Genomic DNA, 25,398 nt, shown 5'->3' with positions numbered 1-25,398 from the left:
TAGACATGTTTCCAATGCATTCCCTTAGACTCCTTTCTTCCATCAAGGGCCTCTTAAATGTATCTCTTCTGCTGCCTCTCATAGCCAGCACTCTTCTAATGTTGAACCGGGACGGGGTTCACTATTCCTCTAACCCTCGCCCTGACCGAGACCAGTATGCTTCCCATACTTCTCAATCTATCACACCAGTAACCAATCTACCTTCTCACCAGTCAGTCCCAAATCGTAGACTAACTGATGTTCTCAGGTTCTGCTTGCGTCACAAAACCTTCCACACACAAATCTTACCATTCAAAATGGCATGATTTACCACCTGACGCATGCAAAAGGGTATTCCCCTTTCTTCTATACCACTCTCTCTTGCTTCCTCGGATTCTGCTCCCCAGACATCCTCCACATAGGTACACCTCTGTTCCAATTGGTGTATCGTTTGGGAGTGGGCATACCCGATTAATGGTAAACCCCTTCTGAGTCAGCTTACCATGGATTATCCACTGATCAAGCCGGCTCTATTTTCACTAGTCACGGAATGGAACCTATATCTCATGCTTATAAGTCTCATACGTTCTCTGTTCGAGCCTTTCCATTCCTCTTATTTCATAGTTTGGCATGGGAAATTCTTCCCTCATAAATGTACTTTCTGCCAGCAGTGTCAATGAGTTACACTCTTGTAGTTACATACTCAGCTGACCCTGCGTTCCTCCGTCCCTGAGTTTCTCCGTCACGGAGTGGCTTTTATGTATTCAACTTTCTATCTTTTTTAAGGTAGACATTGCATCTCACCTTACTCAGAATATATTCTGTCCATTTTTCCAATGCCCCTCTCTCACTAGAGCGAGAGGGTTCTTTCCATTTCTTGGACAGAAAGGCTACACTTGCATTCTATCTAGCTTGCACTATATTCCATAGGAATTCCACCTAACTCTTTCCTTCTGTGGCAAGAGTAAGCCTGCGAGTTCCAGTTGGCAAACAGACCTTTTCCTCCTAATAGAGGGTCTGTATCTCTTTTCCTACCAACCAGCAGGCATTTCACTCCAACACTGTGTGTAACCACACTCTGTTGCATCCGCCTCAGCCTAAATAGCTTCCCTTCGGCCGCTGCTGCTTGTACACATTATCAGGCTGCAACCGGGAGTTCTCCCCATACCTTTGCAGCCCATTATTGCTTACAAACGGCTAGCCGGCATGCTCCTATTCCTTTCGGGTTAACTACCCAACATCCTTCCACCAACCCTTTAAGGGTTTCAGGATGCCCTCCGTTCCAAACTCCACCCACATCATTGCGCCCTTCACGCGTCTTGGGTGCATTTGATGCACTCTCAGCTCGGTACTCACCCATTTGTGAGGACTACCATCCTGCTTGTCCTGTGAGAAAGCAAATGTTGCTTACCTGTAACAGGTATTCTCACAGGACAGCAGGATGTTAGTCCTTACGAAACCCACCCACCACCCCACGGAGTTGGGTCTGTTTATGTTTTCACTTTTATTTTAGTTTTGCTTGCGCTTTTAGCTATGACTAGACTGAGGGATACACCTGTGGCTTGCAGGGATAATTGCAGGCTCAGCATGCTCGGTGCACTCAGTGTGCCAGTGTCAGTCAAAGCTTTGTAGAAACTTTGACAGAAAAGTTTTCCGTACAGGGCTCCATCCTGATGATGTCACCCATATGTGAGGACTAACATTCTGCTGTCCTGTGAGAACACCTGTTACAGGTAAGCAACATTTGCTTTATCCCAGGACAGCAGGCTGTAGTCCTCACAGAACCCACCCACCACCCCGCAGAGTTGGGTATATTACCTTTATTATTTTATTTTTGCTAAAGCTTATTACTACATACGAGACTGAAGAGACCCCTGTGGCAGAGAATATCATGGCATGCTCAGAGTGCCAGTCAAAAGTTTCTAGAAACTTTGACAGAAAGCTTTTTCCCGCAATAGGGCTCAGGTCAGTGACGTCACCCATAGGTGAGGACTACATCCTGCTGTCCTGGGATAACACCTCTTACAAAGTAAGTAATTTTGCTTTATGTAACCCACGGCTGTTGCATTGTCAGACAGCACTCTCACTATCTTGACTCTGCCCAGGGGATGGAAGACCAGCAACACTTTCCTGATTGCTTGGGTTTCCAACTGACTGATTGACCAGGCAGGCTCTGCCACAGGCCACTGCCCCTAAGCAGTTTGTAACCTGATGGATAGTCCTCCCAGCCTGTAAGACTGGCGTCAGTCACCACCTTTACCCACTCTGAGATTTTCAGTTCCATTCCCCTTGACAAATTGTCCTGCCACAGCTACCAGGAAAGACTGCACCTGGCATCCCTCTGAAGAGGAAGCCTTATGTTGAAATCCTGAGACTAAGGACTCCATCACAAAAGAAGCAATCTCTGCAATGGCCTCATATGTGCTAAAGCCTCAGGGAATAGATCTAGCTTAGATGCCATGGCTCCTAGTACCTGAAGATAATCTCAAACTCTGGGAAGATTCATTCACAACTACTGCACTTGCCGCTTAAGCTTCAACCATCTTTCCATTGTTAAAAAAAACAAAAAACCTTTCTCTATACTTATCTCAAAGCAAGCCCCCAGATATTCCAAGCTCTGCAATGAGCTCAATTTGCTCTTAGCAAAATTGATTGCCCAACTCAAGCTCTGTAAGAAACTATCCATTCTGTGTACTGCACATTGATATTTTTCCTCTGCCTTCATTTAATTAAGTAATCATCTAAATATTGGTGCATCAGAATACCTCCTCTGTGCAGAGTTGCTGCTAGGCTTACCATCATATGTGCTTGACCATGGCACCATGCACATTTACCAAAGGAGGGTGCGTATAACTGGAAATGCTGTCCTAATACTTCAAATGTGGTGGAGCCTCTCCTCCCTGCAGATTGGGGAGATGCAGAGAAGCCTCTGAAAGAGCCATGGACACTAGAAGCACTCCCTTTTCAGACCACTGCAATCATGGACCAAAGTTTCCATACAGAAGTGGTGCTCTTGCAAACATCCCCTCCTGGTTGGGAAGTACATGAAGTAATGCTCAAGACCCCTTTTCTCTTCCAGGACCAGGCTTAGATATACCAAGGTGGATTGCAGTGCTTCCCTGTTTTGCTGTTAAGCCCAGAGAGACTATGAAGGCATTGCTTAGTGGATGAGCAAATTCTAAGGCACAGCCCTCTTTTAGCACAGGCGCCACCTACGGATCTGTTGTTCTTGACCCACTCCTCATAAAACTGTGGCAAGTGGCCTACTATATTCACAACAGAGTTGTGGACAGACCGAACATCATTGGAAACCTTTTAAGGCCATGGATCTTTCTCTTCCATGAAAGGGCTGTGACTTGCTGGAATACTGGCAATGCAACAAAAAATTCTTCCCTGAGCGAAACCACCCAATCTCAAGAAATTTCTGCCTACTGGGATACTACTGCCAGTTCTCTTTAAGCTTGTCTTCAGGCAACTTATTAGTCTTAGATTCTCCAAAGCATTTAACTCTATTTTCTAAGTTCTCTCCAAAAAGCAGTTTACCATGCAAGGGAAGATTACACAGCTGCAATATGGACCGCCCAGTTACACAGCCATAATCTCAGTCTCACCAAAACTGCCCATAACACACATGTAGCCAAAGTCTTAAACAAATCATACAATGCATCGGCAATGAAGGCTAAACCTGACTTCCCCACTTTCCACCTCCTTCTTGGAACCAGCCTTCTCAGAATATGCCACCAGAATCTGCGGTAAACGAGTGAACCATCAAACAGCGCAATGATGCTGCCCTGAGCGGCAATGCAGACACCTCAACCACCTTCCTAAGATGAAGTGCCATCTTGTGATCCTGAGAATCCTTAAGTAGCCCATAACCCTCAGCTGGTATTATAGTTTCCCCCAGTCAGAACTGAAACCTCAGTGTCTACCCTGGGTTAAAGAGCTCCAAGGTAACTTCAGGCAGAGGATACAACTTTCAAGCCAGCTTCCAAAGCATCCCACTCCTTAAATACCAAGGCACTTACCGACTAATGGGAAGGTCCTAGAGGGGATCCCTCAAGCCTCCTCCTGTGACTCTACCTTGTTCTCATTGATCCTTAACTCTTTCAGAACCTGAGTGATCATGATTGACAATTCCTCACTTCTAAAAAAGATGAACCATTCTGGTATCAGCACAGTCTGCTACCCCCATCTCACCTTCCTCCAGACGTTCCTCACCCTAGTCCCCCATCCCCAGGAACATCTGTTGGGAATGCTGCTGGAGTATTGACTCCAGACCTGTACCTGCCTCTGGATCTTCTCTTCGGACAAGGTCTAAGCAGAGCCACCCCCCCCCCCCCCCAGCAAGCCCCTTTGGCTAGAGAACCACTGGAGACAGCACTTTTCTTCAACAAATAGTGCATTTACTAGCTTAAATGCTGGGGGCGGGAGAAGCTCCTTACTCTTCTTTGTGTCACAGAGCCAAACAGAAGCATCCCTGAGCCCTTCCTGCCAGGTAAAAGCAGCAGGGGGATCCATGGCGTGCTTCCCCTGTTGTGCCCTGCTCTGGCCACAGCCCAAAACTGACTGCTGTTTCTGCTCTCAGCATGTCTGCCTAAGCACCTGTACCTGTACCCTGAGCCTCTAGCTGCTTCTTCCCAAGTTTGGCCTCCACCGTAGAATGGCCCACACCTAGAAGGCCTTCCTCACCTCTTTTTTTTTCATATGGGGCAGAGGCCTGATGTCAGCAAAATCACCCACTAGTCCCTACAAGTCGCACAGCCCAGATACAGCCATCTTGAATTTAGGCACCACTTGGGAACCAGAGCCAAAAAGATGGATAACTCCTCACCCTCTGTGCCAATTAAAATCAAACCAAGAGAGTTCTCCCCCTGCCCAATGGGAATGGCTCAGCAAACACATAACTGCTGCCCTGCTTTAGCAGGGCTGTTCCTAGCACTTCCTTGCAAGGTGCTGCTTTATTTTAAGAATTTAAAGAGACAATATCCCCCAAATAGAGTAGCCAAAAAGAGAGAGAATACTTACCTGAAGTTTTATCAAGCTCCAGCCTGCCTTGCGGAACAGAGGCGAGGGATAGGACAGGGAATGAGGGAACCAGTCCCGTCCCTTGTCCGTCCCCCCCCCTGGATATCAGAGCCTCCTGGGTAATGTGGCAGAAGCCAACGAATCACCACTTACCCCAGGACTTGCACCAACTCCACCAGGGGATAACCCAAAACAGGACCTAACACCCTTGGGAACAATTTCTTCAGACCAAAAAGTCCTACCTTAGCTTAGAGTGGAGGTAGAGGATACTGAGGAAGTGCAGGTGCCAGACTAGTTTAAGTGCTTAAGAGTACAGCAAAGCTTTTGTTCTGTTCTTCCATCTGCTGCCAGGGGAGAAAAACTCATGTGTCTGGACTGGTGTAGGGAGAATAACTACAGTGGTGGGAATATTTTATTTTATTAAAGGTAATCAAGGAAGAAACACAGGGCATCTATCGGTGATGATCTGTAGTCCTCTCTCCACTGAGGCCATATGCCTTGCTGTGTAATGGTTCAAAAGTCCAGATAGTGAATACTACTACTGTGCATTATAAGGTTTATTTTCAAGTTTTATGATGTAAAATGAGAGAAACTGCTTTCTTGATGCACTGGGTACAGAAGGATCTAGAACAAAAGTTGCATCAGCTGTGAAACGGATTGGGCCATGTTGGCTATTATGTTACAAATGCATTAAACAATTTATGTAACGCGAACATTTTGGGGGATGCTTGGAAAAATACATTCTAGGAGATGAGACAACCCACAGGGAAGCTAGGAGTGAATTGCTGTTTCCTCTTTGCTTCCAGCTGTATCAGAACCAGGCTTTTGCTCTGGCCCTATGACCCTTCCTATTTTTTTTCCCTATTTTATAGTTTCCCTCTTCCCACCCCATCTGGTCAGTGCCATTATAGTTCTGGGCCAGGGGTTGTGCCTCAGGGCTCCTTCTGCAATCATGGGTCCTGAATTTGGCCACTAGATGTCACACAAATTGACCATGACTCCCTCCACCCAGCTTGTGAACACTGCCTCCATCGCATCCCCAGCCAAGCCAGAGAGCAAAACACCCAACTCAGGAATTGGAAGTAGGGCCACTGGTCCACTATGTTGTCCCATAACATGCATTTTACACAAATTCAACAAAAAAAGGATAATTTAAATAGTAGGAAATGTAAAGTAGAAAACAATTGACTGTATTTGATTGTAGCCTCTCAGGTCTGAGCGTGCCAGCCAAACTGTATGCAGAAGTGGGCAGCGACCAATAACATATATGGTTCTCAGGTAGAGTTGCTGACGGGCCTGCATTTTCCAGAGCTGTTCCTAACTAGCCCAATCCTGTCTTGCAGTGCAAGCACATACTTGCCGTTTATCTCAGCCAGGCCATGAAAGCATGCCAGGAACTTACTATCTCCAACACGCAAATGAGCCAGATGCTACTAGCAAAAGACGAAGAGTGAGGTAACCAACCAGAGCAGACAGACACTGCCAAGACAGAATGCTAGTTACTTATAACTGCTCTTCATCTTATACTTAAGTGTATATGTTGTATAAGTAGTCTCAAGAAGCCCAAAAGACAAGAGGGTTGTGGTTTGGCATTATCTTAACTCCCCTACCCTCTTCCTCTGGTTTTACATGTACGGTTGGGGAGCTGTTTCTGTATCCCTTATGATAGTGTGCCTGGGAGGAACAAGCTGCTTAAGCTGTCCCAGTGATGCTCCCACTACTTGTCTTATTACTTAAATGCCTGTAATTATGGCACTAACTACTATATCATTTTTATTTTAAACATTGGTTACTATATACAAATGAAGAGGATAGAAGGGCTCATAAATCCCCTTATTCACTGTCATTGCTTATATTTCAGCACTAATGATTAGTGGAACTGTTCAGAACAGCTGTGCCTCTAGCTGAACGGTGCAGCTTCAAGCATTTAACATAGATTAGGGATATGCTCGTAATTTTTTTTAGGAAAAAAGTTCTGACATGTTGAATGTTGGCCAGTGCATCATTTCAAAAATGTGATCTAGGATCTTCAAGTGCTTTGTACAAATGCTGAAGATACTTAATGAAAGACTTTCTTGCCTCATTTCAGAAAGCTGCAGCTCAGCTAATATTTGTACTGTGATGGTTTAAAAAATTGTAAAAATGACTGGGTGGTGCTGTTTTGTATGCAAAAGTTATGTGAGAAGCAGCCTCATCAGAAAAAATACTTCCTGGCACCTGCATGTTTTGGCCCACAGCTGTGGCTTGTGGTAAAAATATGGAGATGAAAGTTTTAAATTCCACTTAACTAGTGGAGTAGCTTTGGTCCTCCTATTATAGCTGAAACAGCTGGAAAGAACATGAGAATAGAGAAGTACCATTAGTGCCATACACCTATTGAGCTGCAGCTTTCCCCTGGCTTCTTCACAACCAGAGCCTCTGCTTATTCCAGGCTCTCAATTTTGGTACGGTTTTTGTCGTCACCTACTCCGTAACTTAACTTGCTCTTTGCACTGAAACAGATTGCTTATTTGCAGTAAGTGTACCATAATGTTGTATACCCTTTTAACCTTTTTAGCTGTTTTAATGAGACCAGTTCAGCAGGGCCAGACCAAGCATGTATTAGTTTTAAACCAGGGCTTCCTAAACCTCTCCTGAGGACCCCACAGCCAGTTGTGTTTTCAGGATAGCCACAATGAATAGGCATGAGATCCATTTGCATACCATGTATGGGACAAAGCCATGGCTGGCTTAGCCTGTCTCTAGTGATCAGGGCATAGTTGGGAACTTGCAGTTTGAATATACCACTACCACAGTCGCAGGCTTTCACTGGCCCTAGCTTTCATCAGTAGGTAGCCACATGTTCAACCAGCTTTACAGGTACTGTGTCAAATCTAGTAGGTGCAAGGTTGCAGCAGTAGTTAGCCAAATTTTGCCCCAGTGTGTGATGTGTGTCGCTCAGATAACTGCTATATTAGGGAGCACATTCACCTGGAAGCACATGAGTGATTTCAGACAGAGGAACCCCTATTCTTAATGACCTCTCAAATAAGACCATTTACACCAGAGATTTTTAAAAATTGTAAAATAAACTTTCATTTTGTATGGCAACAGTACATTACATCATCACATCACTCAGTAATTGACATTTTTATACAGAACACTGGACAAAATGTATTAAGTGGATAGGGAAGTTGAGTTAACTCCATCTATTTTACAATTCACATTTTTTAAAACCTTCAGGGCTGTTTATACATTCCTGTAGTTCTGTCTTAGTCACACTAAACCCAGGTGGCCTGTATAACTCCATGAGCACCAGTATGTTTGTCTAGTCTGTTATATTAGTAACCATCCCTCAAAGCATTCCATGATTCTTGGTTGCTTTTCCTACTGAAATTAATGAGTTTGGAGCCCCACCCCAGAAAGATTGGGTAGAGGTATTAAGAAATCAAAGGATGGAAAAAAATCAGCCTGGTGTTCATTAAAGTGTCTTAGCATGCTCCATTAAAAACCAGCATCTCTCACACACACACACACACACACACACACCCACACCCCTACCCACCATGGACACTGCTAGAGCTAGTCTCTCACACACCTGCCATATATCCATAGGAGCACCAAGCATATGGATAAGAAAAAGCCTTTAGAGCTTTTGTTTGTGAATCCTGAAGTTTTATGCAAATAATGAAAGAACAAAAATGCATTAATAAATAAGGCAACTACTTGTGCTCTAATAAATTAGCCTTTTACTGTACCACTTATGTACAGAAGACATGAGGGTAACTGCTACATAAACTGTCTAGTTACAGATCTTCACTCTGTTCATTTTATACTGTGCTAACATTCCTCAATTTCTCTCCAGCAGTTGTAAGTACTAGCTTTGTGTTGCCAGTTCCTTTTATTCGTTCTGTTTGGTGTCTCTCTCGTGCACATCTTTGTGCTTTTTAAAATTCAACCAGCTTAAAACAGGTTTGGCTGTTGTGGCAGATTTTGGTCTGTTTCTGGCTTCCACAGCAGCTACTTGCATGCACAGTCCAAGCGCATTAGAAAATAAACTGTCATCTTATCCGTCATTCAGTAACATGCCAAATAAGAAAAGCTTCACTGCATTTAGTATCCTGTTGATTTAATTCCCTTCATTAGCAGTGCAGAAAAAGCATTAGTCAGTCATTGATACATGCCCTTCCATGTGAAGGGTAACTACACAGAGCAAGCGCTATGCTGCTACTAAGCAAGCTAGCCCTACAGGCCCGGGAACACAGTTCTTAAGATGTTTACGTGTAGGCAATTCAAAATGTGTGTTCCCCTTTAAAGTGAATATTGTAAAATTCTATTTTACCTTAGTGCAAAACATTTAAAAAAAAAAAAAAAAGTCACCCCCTTTTTCATGTTTCTCTCAGCAAGTTCCTGGTAGGAGTGGGCATCAGAGTTTTGGTAGCTTCCTCCCACACCACATCCTTTCCATTGACCAAATGCTACAGCAGGAGCAATGGGGGTGGTGAGAGCAAGATGCTGCTCTTTGCCGGTGGTGCTTCAGCCCCCCCCGTTATGGCTGCACATGTTTTGGCAGCAGCCCCAGCTAGCGTGGAGCACCCGAATCAAAGCAGGCAATGAAATGCTGATCTCCTTTTCCTGCTAGTAGGTTTCTGCTGAAACGTGCAGCTTTGAAAATACCATTCACTTGCATTCATTCATTCTCCCCTCCTCATAATGGCCCCCAGGAGCAGCACCTCTCAGCATGGCAGATGTTCTCCTAGATTTTGCCATGTTCCCTTAAGAACTGACCTGCATTTTTCTAAGCTAAAGGTCACATATAGCAAAGCCACCACTGTTTTAGGTGGCAAGTGTAGTAAAAACATTTCCTGGTGAATTTGTATTCCCAACTGCCATACTCCACCTTTGCCTTCCTTATATAGTGTATGGTATGAAGGTTGATTATAATTTTCCACTCTATAAGCCAAGAATGTTAGCACATGTACAGAGCATGGCCATTTTACTAGGTATTTTTCCCTGCTGACTTAGTTAATTATTAAGTCAAGCAATGACCCCCATTCCCTCCCTTCAGAGTTTTGCCCCACCATTATGTGTATATATATATTTATTTATTTTTTTTAAACCAAACGGTTAGGATCTATCTACCTAAAATGGGAACATTTCCACACCATTTCTCTAAAAGGCCAGATATTATGGAGCACTAGTTGGCGCTTGATAGCTGTCATGGAAAGTGCCCATCCTTGGCAACAAGGCAGTCCAGCCACTGCCTGCCTTTCAAGAAGCCCTACTTTTTTTTTTTATACCTCTCACATCCCCAGGATAATGGAATGACTTAAGGGCAACAACTGCTGAAGTGCCTTTAATGCCACTATCCCAACATTCAAGAGATGCTAATATTTTACAGATGACAGCACCCAAGTCCAGCACAGTTTGTGCAAGTTCAAATGCTTAGGACCTTACAAAGCTATCGGCGAGCAGGTCCCTGACACTCAACAGGACCCTTTTCAGAGCACCCACCATCCACTGCAAGAAAATCTTTCTATATTACATGGTCATCTGTAGCCAGAGCAGCAAGGCTGAAAAAAGGAGGCGAGTATCCGTACTGGAATGTTAAGGCAATTTCATTATGGAGTAGAGCGTCAGCAGCAGCACAACAGGAAGCCAGGAACAGAGGGGGAAGGATCAATATCGGGCCCTATTGCCAGAGAGGGAATACATCACAGTTACAAGTGGATAGGGACAAGAGTACAAAATGACATACATTGTAACCCAGTGGCTGACAGCTCCATCAGGGAGCACATTCTAAGAATACAAAATATTTAATAGCAACAGTAGAGGAAAAGTCTTTTCAGCAGCTTCTGTCTACTCGTAGGCTTAAGACTGAGCGTTGTGCAAAAGTCTGAAACATACTTGTTTTTTTGGAGGTCCCCCTCCTGTAACCTTTCAATCCTTTCAGGAAATAAGACCAGCAGAACTCTGTGTGTTCTGTACCTTTCAGTAACAAAGCTAGAAGCGATAAATGCACTCGGCAGTGAGGAGTGGAATAGATAAAGGAAACATTAAAACTGGACATTTTGGAGAATGCTTTAGATTTCATTTCTGTTGCTCAGTACAAATAGCACAGATGACAAAGGGCTCAATTCAAATCTTTACCATAAAGGCACTTTTTTGTTTTTAATAAGGTAGGATCATCCAAAGAAAAGACTGAACTGGCAGATCTGAAGGTATGGCTAAAGCTATCACTCTTCTGGGAGGGAGAGACCAGCACTGGGGCCCATTTACTAGTGCACCTATACCAAGGGTACAAAATGAGGAATCAAGCTGGCCATAAGACAGAGGCGTGACCATTGTTGGACTCAAAAGGCTACAAAACTGGACACTCCCCTATACCACTGCTTCCCACAAAAAATGTTTTAAGAAAATAAAACCACAGCTTTTTCAATTTTTCACAAGTTTCAGGTTTTGTATCCAGTGTTTTAATGATCCAAATCAGAAGTCTGCAGTGTTGACTAATAATGAAGTTATGAAGAGACAGTTGCCCTTGTATATGATCTCTTCTCAAATCTACAAGGATTACATGAGCCACTAGTATTTATATGGATATTAGAAGAGCAGACATATGGGGATGTATGTTTTTGTGTAAACTAAACTTATTTGAATGACTTGACTGTAATAATCCCTTGCTTTCTCAGCATCAAAAAATTGCATTGCTCGTGGCAACACTACTGATCTGCAGTTTTCTGCTTGTGTTGCCATTGCTATTGGGGCACTTGGAGAAATGGTCCGGCTTGCAGACAATGTATCTGTAAAGTATTTTACGGAATGTATAGCGGAAATCCCTTATCTTGTAAGCATAGATGATGGGATTAACCACAGAGTTGGCATGGGACAGGACAATGGCAGTGTACATCAGCCACTGTGGTTTGGGTGCAGGAAAAGGCCAGCCGAAGAGAGTGAAGCAGTTTAGGATGTGAACTGGCAGCCAGCAAAAGGCAAAGAGCCCCACAATAATGGCCAGTGATTTAGCAGCATTCACCTCTTTCTGGAGGGTGGTCCTGGAGTTGTCCACATTGATGCACTTCAGCTCAATCTGTCTCAGCTGTTTTCGGGCCACCATGAAAATTTTGATGTATATCCCAAGCATGATGAAGAGTGGCAGCAGAACACAGCCAAAAAAGTTGAAGTACACCATGTATTTCATATTCACAACAGTCTCGAACAAGCACTGCACAGAGCAGCTTTGGTTCATGTAGGTGGCCGTCGTGTTTGTGGTTCTGTTCCCGAAACAAGCTTGGTCTTGACGGTTCCAGCCCATGAGTGGCGTTAAGCCAATCAGAAACGAGAGGATCCAGAAGACTGCGATGGTTGTTCGTGCTCGTTTCCCTGTCACCAAACTGTTATATCTACAAAGACAACATTAAATAAAGAATGTGTTATGCCAACGGCTGTAACAATTCAGTTAGCATAGCAAGTATCTGCTCCCTTTCAGGAATGGGTAACAAGAAAATGCTGATTTACTGAGCAGAGTAAAATTTTGCAAACTCACCTTCATATGCCAAAACAAGAACAAGCATGCATGCTCTCCCATTTTTATGCACAAAGATGCATTTGCAGAATTTGCTTGCTTTGCAATTTTCTGCTTAGCTTTTCATACACAAATTTTTATTCAAATAGTTAATGAACTGCTGTGATGCAAAATGATGGAAAGCAGCTCATTAGCTGTTCGTGCATAGGTAAAATATGCATGAAATTTGCTTCATGGGCCAAAGTATTTCTTTTTTTCTCTGAGGACAAGCAGGATGTTGGTCCTCACATTAGATGACATCGGATGGAGCCCTGATCTGGAACTTTTATCTCAAAGATTCTAGAACTTTCAAACATGCCCTACTGAGCATGTGCAGCTGTAGTCATCACCCTGCCCCCTAGGCAGAGTCCCTCAGTCTTTTTTCCATGAAGCTGTATGGTTGTGAGAGCAGTGTATGTCATGGTGTTCAGTTTTGCTCTCTCAGTTTTAGTGATTTTTTTCTAGGCTGCAGCTGTTTTTCTTCCCTTTACTTTATGGCAGTTATTTTATTTTCTCTTTTCCTTTTTTTCCTCCTCTTTCCACTGTCTGCCAGCCACTTGGCAGGCCTTAGTCGCTGTGCAGCCTGGCAGAGTAATACTATCCCACTTATTAAATAAATACTGCACCTGCAGTTTGATATCTGGGCCCTCTCCTTGCTCTGTTTTTTTGTACCTTTGTCAGGTGTGCAGGACTGACTAAATGCAGTCCATGGGTGATCAATATAGGCCACTGAGCCTAGGGACTCTCCTGAATTCTCAGGAGTTTCATGTCATTTTACCGATCAGCATCAATGGAAGTTCCGGCAGGGAAGAGAGAGAGGGCCACCATTCCTGTGTGGGGGAGAGCTCATTCCCCACATTCAAAGGAATTAGTCTCCACTTGCAGGAGCCCTAGATGACAGCCTTCCCCCTCCTGTCTGGGATGGCAATGCAGTCTCCTTGTGAGAGAGTGAGCAGGAGCCTGGGCAAGCAGTTTGCTGCTGCACCTTTGGTGCCATGCCTAGTAGCAGTTGCCCATGCACATCTGTGAGCAGTGCACCGATGATCTGATGTTAAGACAGCGTGTGGGACCAGGACTGCCACTGAGCACCATGGTCTCCCTTGACACCATCGAGGTGCGTGACTACCCTTGATGCCCTAAGGGCCTTCTGTGCCGTAGGCATCTGTGGACTCTATGTACTGGAGTCACTGAGCACCAAGGTCACCCTTGAGGATGTTGCAGTGCGGAGTGGCCTCGAGGCCATTCGTTGCAGTTCAACGATGTTGAGCACCATCAACAAGACACTGCGATCGCCATTGAGCACCCTAGTCACCCTCGTTCACCGGGGCCTGAGAGCCCTCAAGTGCTACTGAAGCCCTTGGGCGACAGGAGTTTCGGAATTGGACAGACTTGGTGCTTTCAAATGCTGGGGTCAATATCTACTCAAGGCACCCTGGAGTGCTGAGGCAGAACCAAAGGCTACTAAGAGCCAAGAGAAACAGATAAGTATGAGAAAAAAAGAAGTGTGAAGCTTTCTGGGCAGACTAGATGGGCTGATTGGTCTTCTTCTGCCGTCATTTCTATGTTTCTATGTTTCACAGTGTTCCGCTGTCAGAGGCAATGTCCAGATGAGGCATTAAGCTGTCCCCTAACTGGCCTATGGCTATCAGGCACCATGGATGCTGATTTCAGGGGTGGGGGCAATCGAAGGCCTCACATGGCTTCATGCATCATCGGTGCTAATGAGTGCTAGTGTGGCCCTCCCACATATAGGCAAGTTGAAGGAAACAGTCAATGGTGCTGGCAGTCATCGGTTCCTTTGGGCATTCATGATGAGGCATGTTGGGGCTGCAGAGCCTCTTCCTGAGGCACCTTCTGGCATCCTCAGTGTTGCCAATCCATCAATGCTTTCAGGCACTGGGTTCTCTATCAATGCTGCCAGTCTGTTGATATCCGTGGACGCCTGTGGTGCCGGGGATGGCGCTATATACCAAACAGAGTCAAGCACTGAAGCCCTGGGTGCAGCATCATTTTGTGTCATTGATTCGATCCATCATATATGCAAGCAGAGTGCTATGGGTCCTACAGGCACCAGTAGACATGGTCAGATGCTGCAGAGCACCAGAGGCATTGATAGACGCATGAACTTTGCTGCTGCTGTTCTATGAGGGAAACAGTGGTGTGCCTTTCCTGATGCAATTTCAAGGGCTATGTCCAGCCTCTTGGAGCATCATCAGGTATTGGGGGTACCATGGAGGAGACATCAAATCAGAGTCCCAGTGGTACTGGGGAGCCATCGGCATACTGTTCCTATCCACTCCATTGGAAGTTCGTGTGACAGTGGAGCACACCATTCACAGACTGGAACAGGGCATCTACTCAAAGTGCCTCAGTGCTGGCAGGTGGCATTCTCTCTATCTGTGCAGTATACAGCCATGCCAGGGTTCTGCCATAGTCACGTCAAGGTATCTGCTTCCTTGTCTGGCGACAAGGCGTCATCACACACTCTGCAATTGCTTTTTGGCAGTGCACTGCCACAGACTGTTGGTGCTCAGTCCTTGCTGTGCCAGGGGATTCTACCCACAAGCATAGTGAGTGGGTTCGTAGGTAGCTTCCATCCGTAGGATGGGATATCACTGTACGAGTACTAGTCAGCATGCTTTTACAACAAAGGGCAGTATTCTTCCAGTTGCCCTGTACTATATGGGTGTGTATGTTTTCATCGTGGTGAGCACAACAGGCTGTGCGCTGCAGCCACAGGACTGACCTAAGACTGCGTCCCTGGTTGAACTCCTATGGGAGTGGATAGCAGGAGGATAGTGTCAGGAGTCTTCTCCTTCCTCAGAAGAATGTCTTTCGACCCATCCAGTGTTAGAAATCCCCTTTGTGGGGAAGCCCTTAGTTTATCACCAAACTGGAGCCTCGATAGAATCGGTGCATCTCCTTGTAGATCAGGACCAGGCGACAGCAGTGGCAATCATTGGACCGTTTTTGCTGCCCCATCTGAGGGTAGCTGCAAGTGGCAGATTGGTCACTTCTGAACCTCAGCGATCAGTGACTAACAACTCATCTGGAGAGTTAAGGTTTTTCAGGATCACGAGGCACCAAATCCCATTGCTTTCTGTTCCTTCAGGAAGGGGAGATATGACGGTTTCCAGCATGACCCTTATGGGTCCCCCTCTGGAGGCCTGGTCATCCACTCTTAACAAGGGGTGTCCCTCGTTCTTCTATCGCCATATCCATGGCTGAGGGAGTGGGGGAATGAGGGACACCCCACAACAGAGGTGTTACTCTTTGGTTGCAGTGGCTTTCAAACTATACATCCCCATTCTAGGGATAACCCTGTTTGCGGACAGGGGAGTCCTGGTTCATGCAACAGTTGTTCCATTTACTGGACCGTGTGCTTCCTTGGTTGGGGAAGTATATGTAATCATGGCGGAGGTATTAATACCTAAGCCAAATTTGTAGGCAGTCTGTTCTGAGATCACACTGACCCTGCGCTGGTACCATTAGGGTTTCCAGGCCAATGAAGAAATCCTGTTAGACAGAGGTTTGCACTGTCTCTTGGAGATTTTTTGTTTTCCCCTGGGGGATTTGCTCTGTTTCAGCTGTTCCAAGCAGGCTGAGGGCTCTATCTCAGTGGGTAACTCCCTACTGGTATTAACAGTTATTCGCTTGGGGTTGAGATATACAACCTAGTGACTTGTTCTTACCCCTGCCATCCAGCGGTCTGCCTCTGTTTTTCGCTCCTTCCAACTTCCAGTTGGAACGTCGAGGGGAAGGGAAGAAAAGCTAGGGCATTCATGGTATATCTTAAGTGTATGCCTACAGGGAAAGACACCACTTTTTCCCTAGATTTTCACCAAGTTCTGGCTGGTACTGTCTTTAGCTTTTCTCACTTCATTAGGTTGTCCAAAGTGCCTTCCTGTTCACCTGGATAGCTCTGCCCTTGACAGGATGCAGTGTGGGTGAGCTTCAGGCCTAACTTATCTACCTGCTTGGAGGTTTGGGCCTAGTGATCCCATTCAGGGATTGCCTTTCATCCCCTGAAACTGTTGATGCTGTCCTGTTTGGTCAGCTATGTCTGGTACTTTGGCACAGAGGGTCTGTCGCACCCTGCTGCTGCTGCAGATTATTCTTCCAAGCATTGTTTGGGGGTTTTTGCCCATTGTGCCTGTCAGCCAAACATAGGCGCACTTCTGTGGATGCATTCTGTCCTTCAGATGCCAGTGGACCGCAGGTTTTCTGTGATGCTCTCAAGCCCAGTTGGGTTTTCGTTTGTCTTGTAACACCAAAGCAGCCTATGCGGTCTTCATCCAAGATTTTTTCATTTGCATCTCTAGACTTTTTCCTGTATGCAGGAGGATCTAGACCTACTGTCAGGGTTTACTGATCTGAAACCCTGCTTGTAATGTTTTCCGTGATGCGGAGTATGTTTCTTGCTGGCACTCGCATCTCTCCCCCTGCCTTGGCTGCCTCTGTGCACATTGGGGTTTTTTGTCTCTGTTCTATGGTTTTCTTTTTGTAGAACCCAACTCCTTTCCTGCCCAGACCCCCTTTGTGGGTCGGCTGCCTCACAGGCAAAAGGGAGAGAGGTGGTGCTTTCAGCATAGTGTGGTTTCCCGCTTTGTGCTGCTCAGACAGCTTATAGCCTGGGCATCGCCCGTGTGCGAGGACTACCCTCCAGCTTATCCTCTGAGAAAGCAGAGTTGCTTACCTGTAACAGGGTACAGTAGGATGTTAGTCCTCACGAAACCTACCCGCCTCCTCTGCGCGTTGGTTTCTCCTTATATGAGCTATATCATAGACTGAGAGACTCTGCCTAGGGGGCAGGATGATAACTACAGCTGCACATGCTCAAGAAGGGCATTTCTGAAAGTTCTAGAATCTTTGAGATCAAAGTTCCATGCCGGGCTCCATCTGATGTCATCCATGTGTGAGGACTAACATCCTGCTTTCCTTGGAGAACACCTGTTCCAGGTAAGCAACTCTGCTTTCCATATATAGGCCACCCTTTCCAGAGTAGAGAATATTAGCATGATAATACAACTAATTATAAAAAATTGTCAGACTGAAATAAGTAGGCAAAACAATATAACAATTCACAAAATAACTACATCTGACAAAACTTTCTGTAGTACTTATTTACATGCATAGAAAAAAAAATAGTGCACAAAAACACAACGTGTGCAAAAATGTTCAGTTTAGTACATAAGCCTCTTTGATAAATTGAATAGGTACTCAAGTATAGGCAGCGTACAAACAAACAGGCAAGGGTGGGGAAAAACAGAAGAAATAATGAATTAGCAAGAGAAACTGCAGCGGAGAAATTCAGCTGTCAGATGAGATACTAAATTACAAATACAATCCATCTCCTCTCTAAACATTGGGTTTCATTTTTCACTGCAGATGTTGTTCAGTTGCCTTTTGACTCTCCAAATTTAGCTGTAAAACTGAATAAAAAGTGCTTAGAACCCTGGGTCAATTTTTTGGATTTTAGGGTAATTCTGGCTTTATATTACAAAACAAAAATAAAAAAACTGAATTAGCAGGTAGAATCAGACTAGTAACGAAGAGCAAGTAGAAAATCCCTTCAGTCCAGCAGAGCTCTTCAGGTATGCTTTATGCTAAGAGAAGGCTTGTGAGCTGGAGGTGATATATTCTTGGCTGGATGTCTGGTCATTTCCTGCCCTCTTCTACGATAACTCAAGTTTGACAGGTTCCCCTGCAGCCAGTCTCCTCTGTTATTTAACAAATTTTGATCTTGTATAAAATGAACTTCCAGTCATGAGAAAAATGTGTCCACCTATTGTTTAATCAACATGCTTTTCTTCTAGCCTGTCTGAGAGGCCTTGCAGTCTGACATGGCATAAATTGCTCCTGCATAGTGCTATAGCGGTCTGAAGAATAATGCACAGCCAATCAACTGTTGGGGATGCCAAATTTTAATTAGAATAAGTGACTTGGATACTACTTTGGTTCATGAGGGGAAGATGGGATCAGAAAGTGGCTTAGAACAGGGTGGGCAACTCAGAGTGCCACACAGAGGAGTCTGGTTTTCAGGATATCCATCATAAGTATGCATGAGCTATATTTGCAAAATAGAGGAGGCAGTGCATGCAAATTCATTGTGGATATCCAAAAACCAGACCTGTTGTGGCATTCACGGATCGGAGTTGCCTACCCATGGCTTACAACATGCATTTGTAAAACAAAACATTTCTGACTGAATAGTAAGTTTTGATCTAGGGTTCTAGGCAGTTTGGGAAACCCCTTGAACACTAAGCTGCTCTTACTACGGCTTAAAGCATCCTTGTGCTGCCAGCAGTGATATTCTCTCCCTCCACCAAGTGAAAGGTATAGAGATGGGGAATGCACTAACTGTAATAGTTACTCAGCAGATGCTAGCACAGAATAGAGGCTCCGAGCATCTGATGCTTATAATCCACGATTAGATTACTGGTGTATCACTAACTAGACATTAAACTCAGTTTGCTATTGACATTGTACTTTTGATAGAACATTACCCTGAATCAGCACCCAGACAATGAAAACAAATGTGAAACAGCAGCAGAATGGCAGTCTTCACACCCATGGGTGACATCAATGATCCTCACATGTAGAGCACTTTGCCTGAGCATGTCATTATACCCCACAGGCCTTGTGGTCACAGGTAATTGAATCTTTTTTGCAGTTTTCACTGTTTTTCCAGCACCTGACCCAGGTGGTCATATTTTTGGTGGTGATCACTTCAGCAAACAGGGACAGCGAGCTCCAGGCCTTATGCACCTTACATAATTGTTTTATATAAGGTGTATGCACAAGACCACCCTAAGTTTTTACTTAAGGTGTTGACTAATTTCTCTCTTAACCAGTCCATCGTCCTGCCAACACTTTTCCAGGCCCCATTTGCACCAACGTGAACAAGCCCTGCACAGTTTGGACTGCACGAGAGCCTTGGCCAATCTGGAGCAGACAGAAGCCCATAGACAGTCCACCCGACTTTTTTATTTCTTTTGATTTAAATAGGCTGGGGATTGCTGTTGGCCAGCAGATGCTTGCCAGTTGGCCAGCAGACTGCATCTCCTCCTGTTATGCCCAAGCAGGACTGAATCTTGGGGGCTATGTCAAGGCTCATTCTGTTCAAGCTATGGTGGCATTGGTGGCCCACTTGCAAGCAGTCCCCATGGAGGAGATCTGCAGAGCTGCGACGGAGTTCTCACCGCCCATTCACATCGCATTATTGTTAAGTTAGGGATGGTTGATGCAACATCAGGTATGGCCAGTCCATATTTTCAGGGTGTCCTTCCCCCCTTGTTACCAACAAAACCTGTTGTGCCTCCAGCACTTTTTTGGCATTTTATTGGTCCTCTTATCTGAGGGAGCGGCTTGTGGCTAGAGATTCACCCATGTGTGAGGACTGCCATCCTGCTTCTCCATGGAGAAAGCAGAGTTGTTTACCTGTAACAGGTATTCAGAGGACAACAGGATGTCAGTCCTCATGAACCCCACTCACCACCCTGGTGAGTTGGGTTTAATTTCATGGGTATTTTTAATTAAAACCCTCAATTCTGTTATAAGACTGAGAGGACCCCCCCCATGTGGATTCATGGTATAGGGTATGCTGGGCATGCTTAGAGAGGCTCAGTCAAAGTTCTAAAATTTGACATGTTTCCCAGGCCAGGCTCTATCCAATGTCAAGCCATGTTGACTGGCATTCCCTGCTGTCCTCTGAGAACACCTGTTAAATGGAAGCAACTCTGCTTTACTAATGATACTCCAGTCTGACACTATAACAAACATTGGATTTCCTACATATTCATCCATTCCTTCTTTGTGATATAGGATACAGCAACACCATGGCCTGCCTTTAACAGAATGACATATGTATTCTAATCATGGCAGCAGAAGATATCATGTCTTGTGAAAGAAAGAATGAGGATTTTCAGGCCATTCACTGCTGGCTGTCTTCTACACAATCAGGAGATAAAAAGTAGAAGTTGATCCTGGCATGCCATAGAAGAACAGGACTACATTTTTGCGCTGGACCACAATTGTCACATGAGTAACTGATTCTTTTCCTTGAAGAATTCTGATGACATACTTAACAAAGCAACATCTGACCTTGAAAATCTGTCACTAAGTCATGAGATCCAGGCTCTGAAATACATGGTAGTTGCTAGACATAACAAAAATTCCATAATCCCGGATATCAAGCCAACAAAGAAAGATCCAACTTGGGTTTCCTGCTGCCCATCAATACATTTTGCAGTCAAAACAGTGGATCGATATTCAAAACAGCTGACTTTCTAAGTTAACTGGATAGATTTATCCAGCTATCTTAGATGGGATATTCAGCTGAATATCTCCACCTAAATTGATACTTATCTGGCTATGTCTTATCTGTCCGCTATTGAAAAAAAGCTTTTGCTGGTTCAGGCTCAGTCATGGAACTCTCCCCGACACACTTAAAACATCTAACTTTCCAACCTTCAAAAAAACAGCTTAAAACATTTCTTTTCATGGAAGCTTTCAACTTATTCAATATATGTCACTCTAACAGAGCATGCTGTGATGAGTACCATGGCAAGAGTTTTATTGTTTAGCAGGATTTGTTTTGATCTGTTTTTATGCGATTATGTTTTTGTTTTGGGTTTTTTTATTGTAAGCCACGGCCTATAAATACATTAAGTAAATAAAAGTGGGGAAATATTTTCCAATGTTACTCTTAATTCTTCCTCCTTGGAACATCATAGCATGACCTTTTGTAGAAGGTCCTTTCTGCTGAGAAAAAATAATTCAAACAAGGCAAACTTATTTATGTTACTTGTGAAGAAAGACATCTGCTCCTTTCCACAGAACCTAATGAGTAGATCCTTCAGCAGTTAGGATGGACCCTCTCTGAGCTCCCTTGATATCCTGAGATGCAGCCCATCCAGCCCCACTTTCAATTCTGCTGATTCTACACAAAGCCTCTCTCTTCTAAATGCCACATCATTTGCCCCACTACAATAGGGAACCCCCAACCTCCAGATCCCTTCTGCAGTGAAAACTGAACAAAAGTTTAATATGTCCACTTTTTCTCTTGTCACCCTCTGCATGGTCCTTTTCTCCACTCGGTCTTATAACCGCCACCTTCCTGCCTTTCACAGAGATCCCTAAAAAAAAAAAAAGTCCTCTCGCTTTGCTGCGTTAACTTCTTCCCCGTGCACCTTTGCTATCCCTAACTAGCTCCCCTCTGCTTCTTTCAGCTTTAGCAGATATTACTCCCTGTCCTCTAAGATCCCTTATACTGTTCAGTGCTAATCTTTTTGTCTTATGTTTTCAGCTACCTCTTTGAAAAAAAAAAAATCACACTGGTCTTTTACCTCTTACTTTTATCAGCCTAACAAAAATTTGTCACCCTTACTATAAATCCTTTTAGTGAATTCTGCTTCCCAAAAATAAAAAGGTCAAACAGCAAAAGTATATAAGGTGATACCTTTTTTTATTGGACTAGATACCGTGTTTCCCCGAATATAAGACAGCGTCTTACTTTCTTTTTACCACCAAAAGTCCCACTATGTCTTACTTTCAGGGTATGTCTTATATTGGAAAAAAAACTTGTGTTCAAAAAAAAATTATTTTTAAATACCTGTCGGAGGGCCGCATGGGTCCAGGCGGCTGGCGGCGGGAGCCGGGTGGTCGCGTGTTAAATCTAGGCCGCGGGCGGGTGGGCGCTTGTTCCAGGCGGCGGGGGGGGGGGGGGGGGGCGGGTGGACGCGCGTTAGTTCGAGACGGCCGGCGGGCGGCGGGTGGTCGCGTGTTAAATCTAGGCCGGGTCGCACAGGCGTGCATTCATTCACTGCCGGTGGGGGCTGCCTCGATTTAACACGCGACCACCCGCCGGCCGTCTCGAACTAACGCGCGTCCACCCGCCCCCGCCGCCTGGAACAAGCGCCCACCCGCCCGCGGCCTAGATTTAACACGCGACCTCCCGCCGCCAGCCGCCTGGACCCACGCGGCCCTCCGACAGGTATTTAAAAATATTTTTTTTTTTAAATGACAGGTACGTCTTACTTTCGGGGGATGTGTTACATTAGCCGACCCCCCTAAAATTCCCACTACGTCTTACTATCAGGGGTGTCTTACTATCGGGGAAACACGGTAGATGTCTTGACCAGCTTTGGGGAATAATTCCTTTCCTCAGGCTGAAACAGATGCTTAAAGCAAAGGCCTTCCCCACTCTGATCACACCTCCTTCATATATTCCCCTGTTCTCACAGGACAAGCAGGATGGTAGTCCTCACATATGGGTGACATCACAGGATGGAGCCCAATCACGGAAAACTTCTGTCAAAGTTTCCAGAACTTTCACTGGCCCCTTCTGGGCATGCCCAGCATAGCACTAACCCTGCAGCCAGCAGGTGTCCCCCTTCAGTCTTCTTTTTTCCGCCCAGTAACTACCTTGCAGTAAAGGAGCTCTACAGAGATTCCTGATAGGAATTTTCCTCACGGAATTACTAAAAGTTAGTTTGCCCCACAGGGGTCCCTCTAACTTTTTTCAGACCGTGGTACTCCAGTAAGTTTTTACCCGATTTACGTCAAGTTTGGCTCTCGCGGCCTACTGGCCGTCAACCGTACCGCAGCTTGATTTTTTCCATGGCCCTGGCGTCGGGGTTCCGTCGGTGCCTGGACTGTACCCGCACTATGTCTATCACAGACCCCCATAAACAGCTCGATACAGTAAAGTGGGGCCGCGGTTACCTTGCTCCTAACCCGCTTTCTACTCACTTTTCGGCCACGTTAGTCCAACTCGCGATACACTATCCCCTTTAACCCATTCTTACCGCCTCTTTAAATCACCGGGTAACCCCTTCCGCACGCGGCATGTATATTAGATGTAAACGATCGAATTAGCTATTCCCTCCCATACAGTAACGCGCGCCCCGACTATCGCTATTTTACGCTGCCATTTTGCCCCGCGTTTAACCTGCTAACTTACCGCCTACCCTTACCCCTGCGTTAGAGGCAGGGGTAATGGTAGATGGCAAACTTTCCCCCAAAAGGAAACCTCTAAAAACCTAAAATCCCCTCCTCCCGAAGTGACTCGACATTATTTTGTTGTTTTCTTACCTTTTGTTGCTTTTCAGCCCCTTCCCTTCTCTGCCGCCCTCCGGAGGGGGCAGCCGGCGGCGAAAGTGGTTCGCAGCGGTCCCCCCTGCGCAGGTCCAGGTTCTCCTGGCTCGGCAACAGCAGTACAATGGCCACCAATTAAAGCAACTTGTCCAGTCTGGCACAAGTTTCCATATCCATTCCCCCTTGTATTCACATTCTCCACCTGCAGCCACAGAGCTAGGGCTCCATCCACCCCAATCCTTCCTTCCTTCCTGGCTCGGCCAAATTGTGAAGCGGCTTGCAGCGTCCCGTCCCCCCCGCGCAGGTCCCGGTTCTCCTGGCTCGACGTGAGGTGAGAGCCCACTGTTCTGTGCCCTCTCCAGTACGAGCGGAGCGAAGCGTTCTTTCGTTGGCCTGAGCGCCCGATTTGGGCACTCCAGCTAATGAAAGCACATAGACGGGCGCGCGTGATGTCACGGCGTGCGTCACGCGCACCCGTCTATGTGCTTTCATTGGCCGGAGCGCCCAAATTGACAGGCGCTCCGGCCAACGAAAGCACGATACTCACCCATATGTGAGGACTACCATCCTGCTTGTTCTGTGAGAAAGCAAATGTTGCTTACCTGTAACAGGTGTTCTCACAGGACAGCAGGATGTTAGTCCTCACGAAACCCGCCTGCTGCCCCGCGGTGTTGGGTTCGTAACTTTTATTTTATTTTCGGCACTGACTGTAGCTTTTAAATAAGACTGAAGGGGGGACCCTGCTGGCTGCAAGGTTAGTGCCATGCTGTGCATGCCCAGAAGGGGCCAGTCAAAGTTCTGGAAACTGACAGATTTTCCATGATTGGGCTCCATCCTGTGATGTCACCCATATGTGAGGACTAACAACCTGCTATCCTGTGAGAACACCTGTTACAGGTAAGCAACATTTGCTTTTTAGAAAAGTTGGTACTTTAATATAAGAGCCAAAGCAGAGAAGGGGACATATAAAACTATACTCTCTTTTGATGACTGGAGGTAAGATGCCCACCTACCTGGACATTTGAAAACGATTTCTTAATTTGTAAGGATCATGTCTAGTTTCACCTGGGCGCACCCCCATAGATTGTTACCACAGAAAGCAGCAATGTGAAAAAAAAAAAAAAGCGGTGGTCAGGTTAGGAAAACTGATGCTTAATTTTAAGCATGTCCATTTTCCTAACCCATGGGTGTGCATGGGTTATGAAAAACAGATGCTCGTAAAATTGAGCGTCCATTTTCCTAACCCACACAGTCACTTCTCCTGGGCGCCTGATGTTTCGAGACACTAGGGGTGCACAATTTCCCCTAGCGCCTCTAACACAGCAGCTCATTAGCCTACTGCATTGCACGCCCGGGAGAGGGGGATGGGCAAGGATTAGGAAAACAGGCACTCAATCATGGAGCGCCTGTTTTTTCTGTGCGGATATTGCATCAGACTGAAGGTGAATGTAAATCCCAACCGGACTCCCCCCCCCCCCCCTTTTACATGCCTCTCCTTGTGAGCAAAAAATTATGCACTAAATGTAAGCACAATTTATATGTATATCAGTTGTATAGTTTGTTAAAGAGCTAGTTCTTCAGGTAAAGCACTACTTTACTCAAAAGTTCCTTTAAGAACATAAGAAGTTACCATACTGGGTCAGACCAAGGATCCATCAAGCCCAGCATCCGGTTTCCAACAGTGGCCAATCCAGGCGACAAGTACATGGCAAGTACCCAAACACTAAGTAGATCCCATGCTACTGATGCCAGTAATA

At 45.4% G+C, this 25,398-nt stretch overlaps 2 protein-coding genes across 2 annotated transcripts in view; one reads left to right on the top strand and one right to left on the bottom strand.

Moving 5' to 3' along the window:
- ZSWIM7 (zinc finger SWIM-type containing 7) overlaps nt 1-21,243 on the top strand; it is a 151,113-nt gene extending 129,870 nt beyond the window's left edge. Inside the window, exons 5-6 of the mRNA XM_029611272.1 lie at nt 6,348-6,459; nt 20,369-21,243. Coding sequence (XP_029467132.1) covers nt 6,348-6,458 — 111 coding nt within the window. The 3' untranslated portion in view covers nt 6,459; nt 20,369-21,243. The remainder of the gene's footprint in view (nt 1-6,347; nt 6,460-20,368) is intronic.
- Nucleotides 8,054-25,398, bottom strand: part of ADORA2B (adenosine A2b receptor) — a 68,106-nt gene continuing 50,761 nt past the window's right edge. Inside the window, exon 2 of the mRNA XM_029611270.1 lies at nt 8,054-12,383. Coding sequence (XP_029467130.1) covers nt 11,675-12,383 — 709 coding nt within the window. The 3' untranslated portion in view covers nt 8,054-11,674. The remainder of the gene's footprint in view (nt 12,384-25,398) is intronic.

This window comes from Rhinatrema bivittatum, chromosome 8 (genome assembly GCF_901001135.1).
Source record: "Rhinatrema bivittatum chromosome 8, aRhiBiv1.1, whole genome shotgun sequence".
Classification (NCBI taxonomy): Eukaryota; Metazoa; Chordata; class Amphibia; order Gymnophiona; family Rhinatrematidae; genus Rhinatrema; species Rhinatrema bivittatum.
The sequence above is the reverse complement of the archived record's forward strand: the minus strand, read 5'-3'. Positions and strand labels throughout refer to the sequence as shown.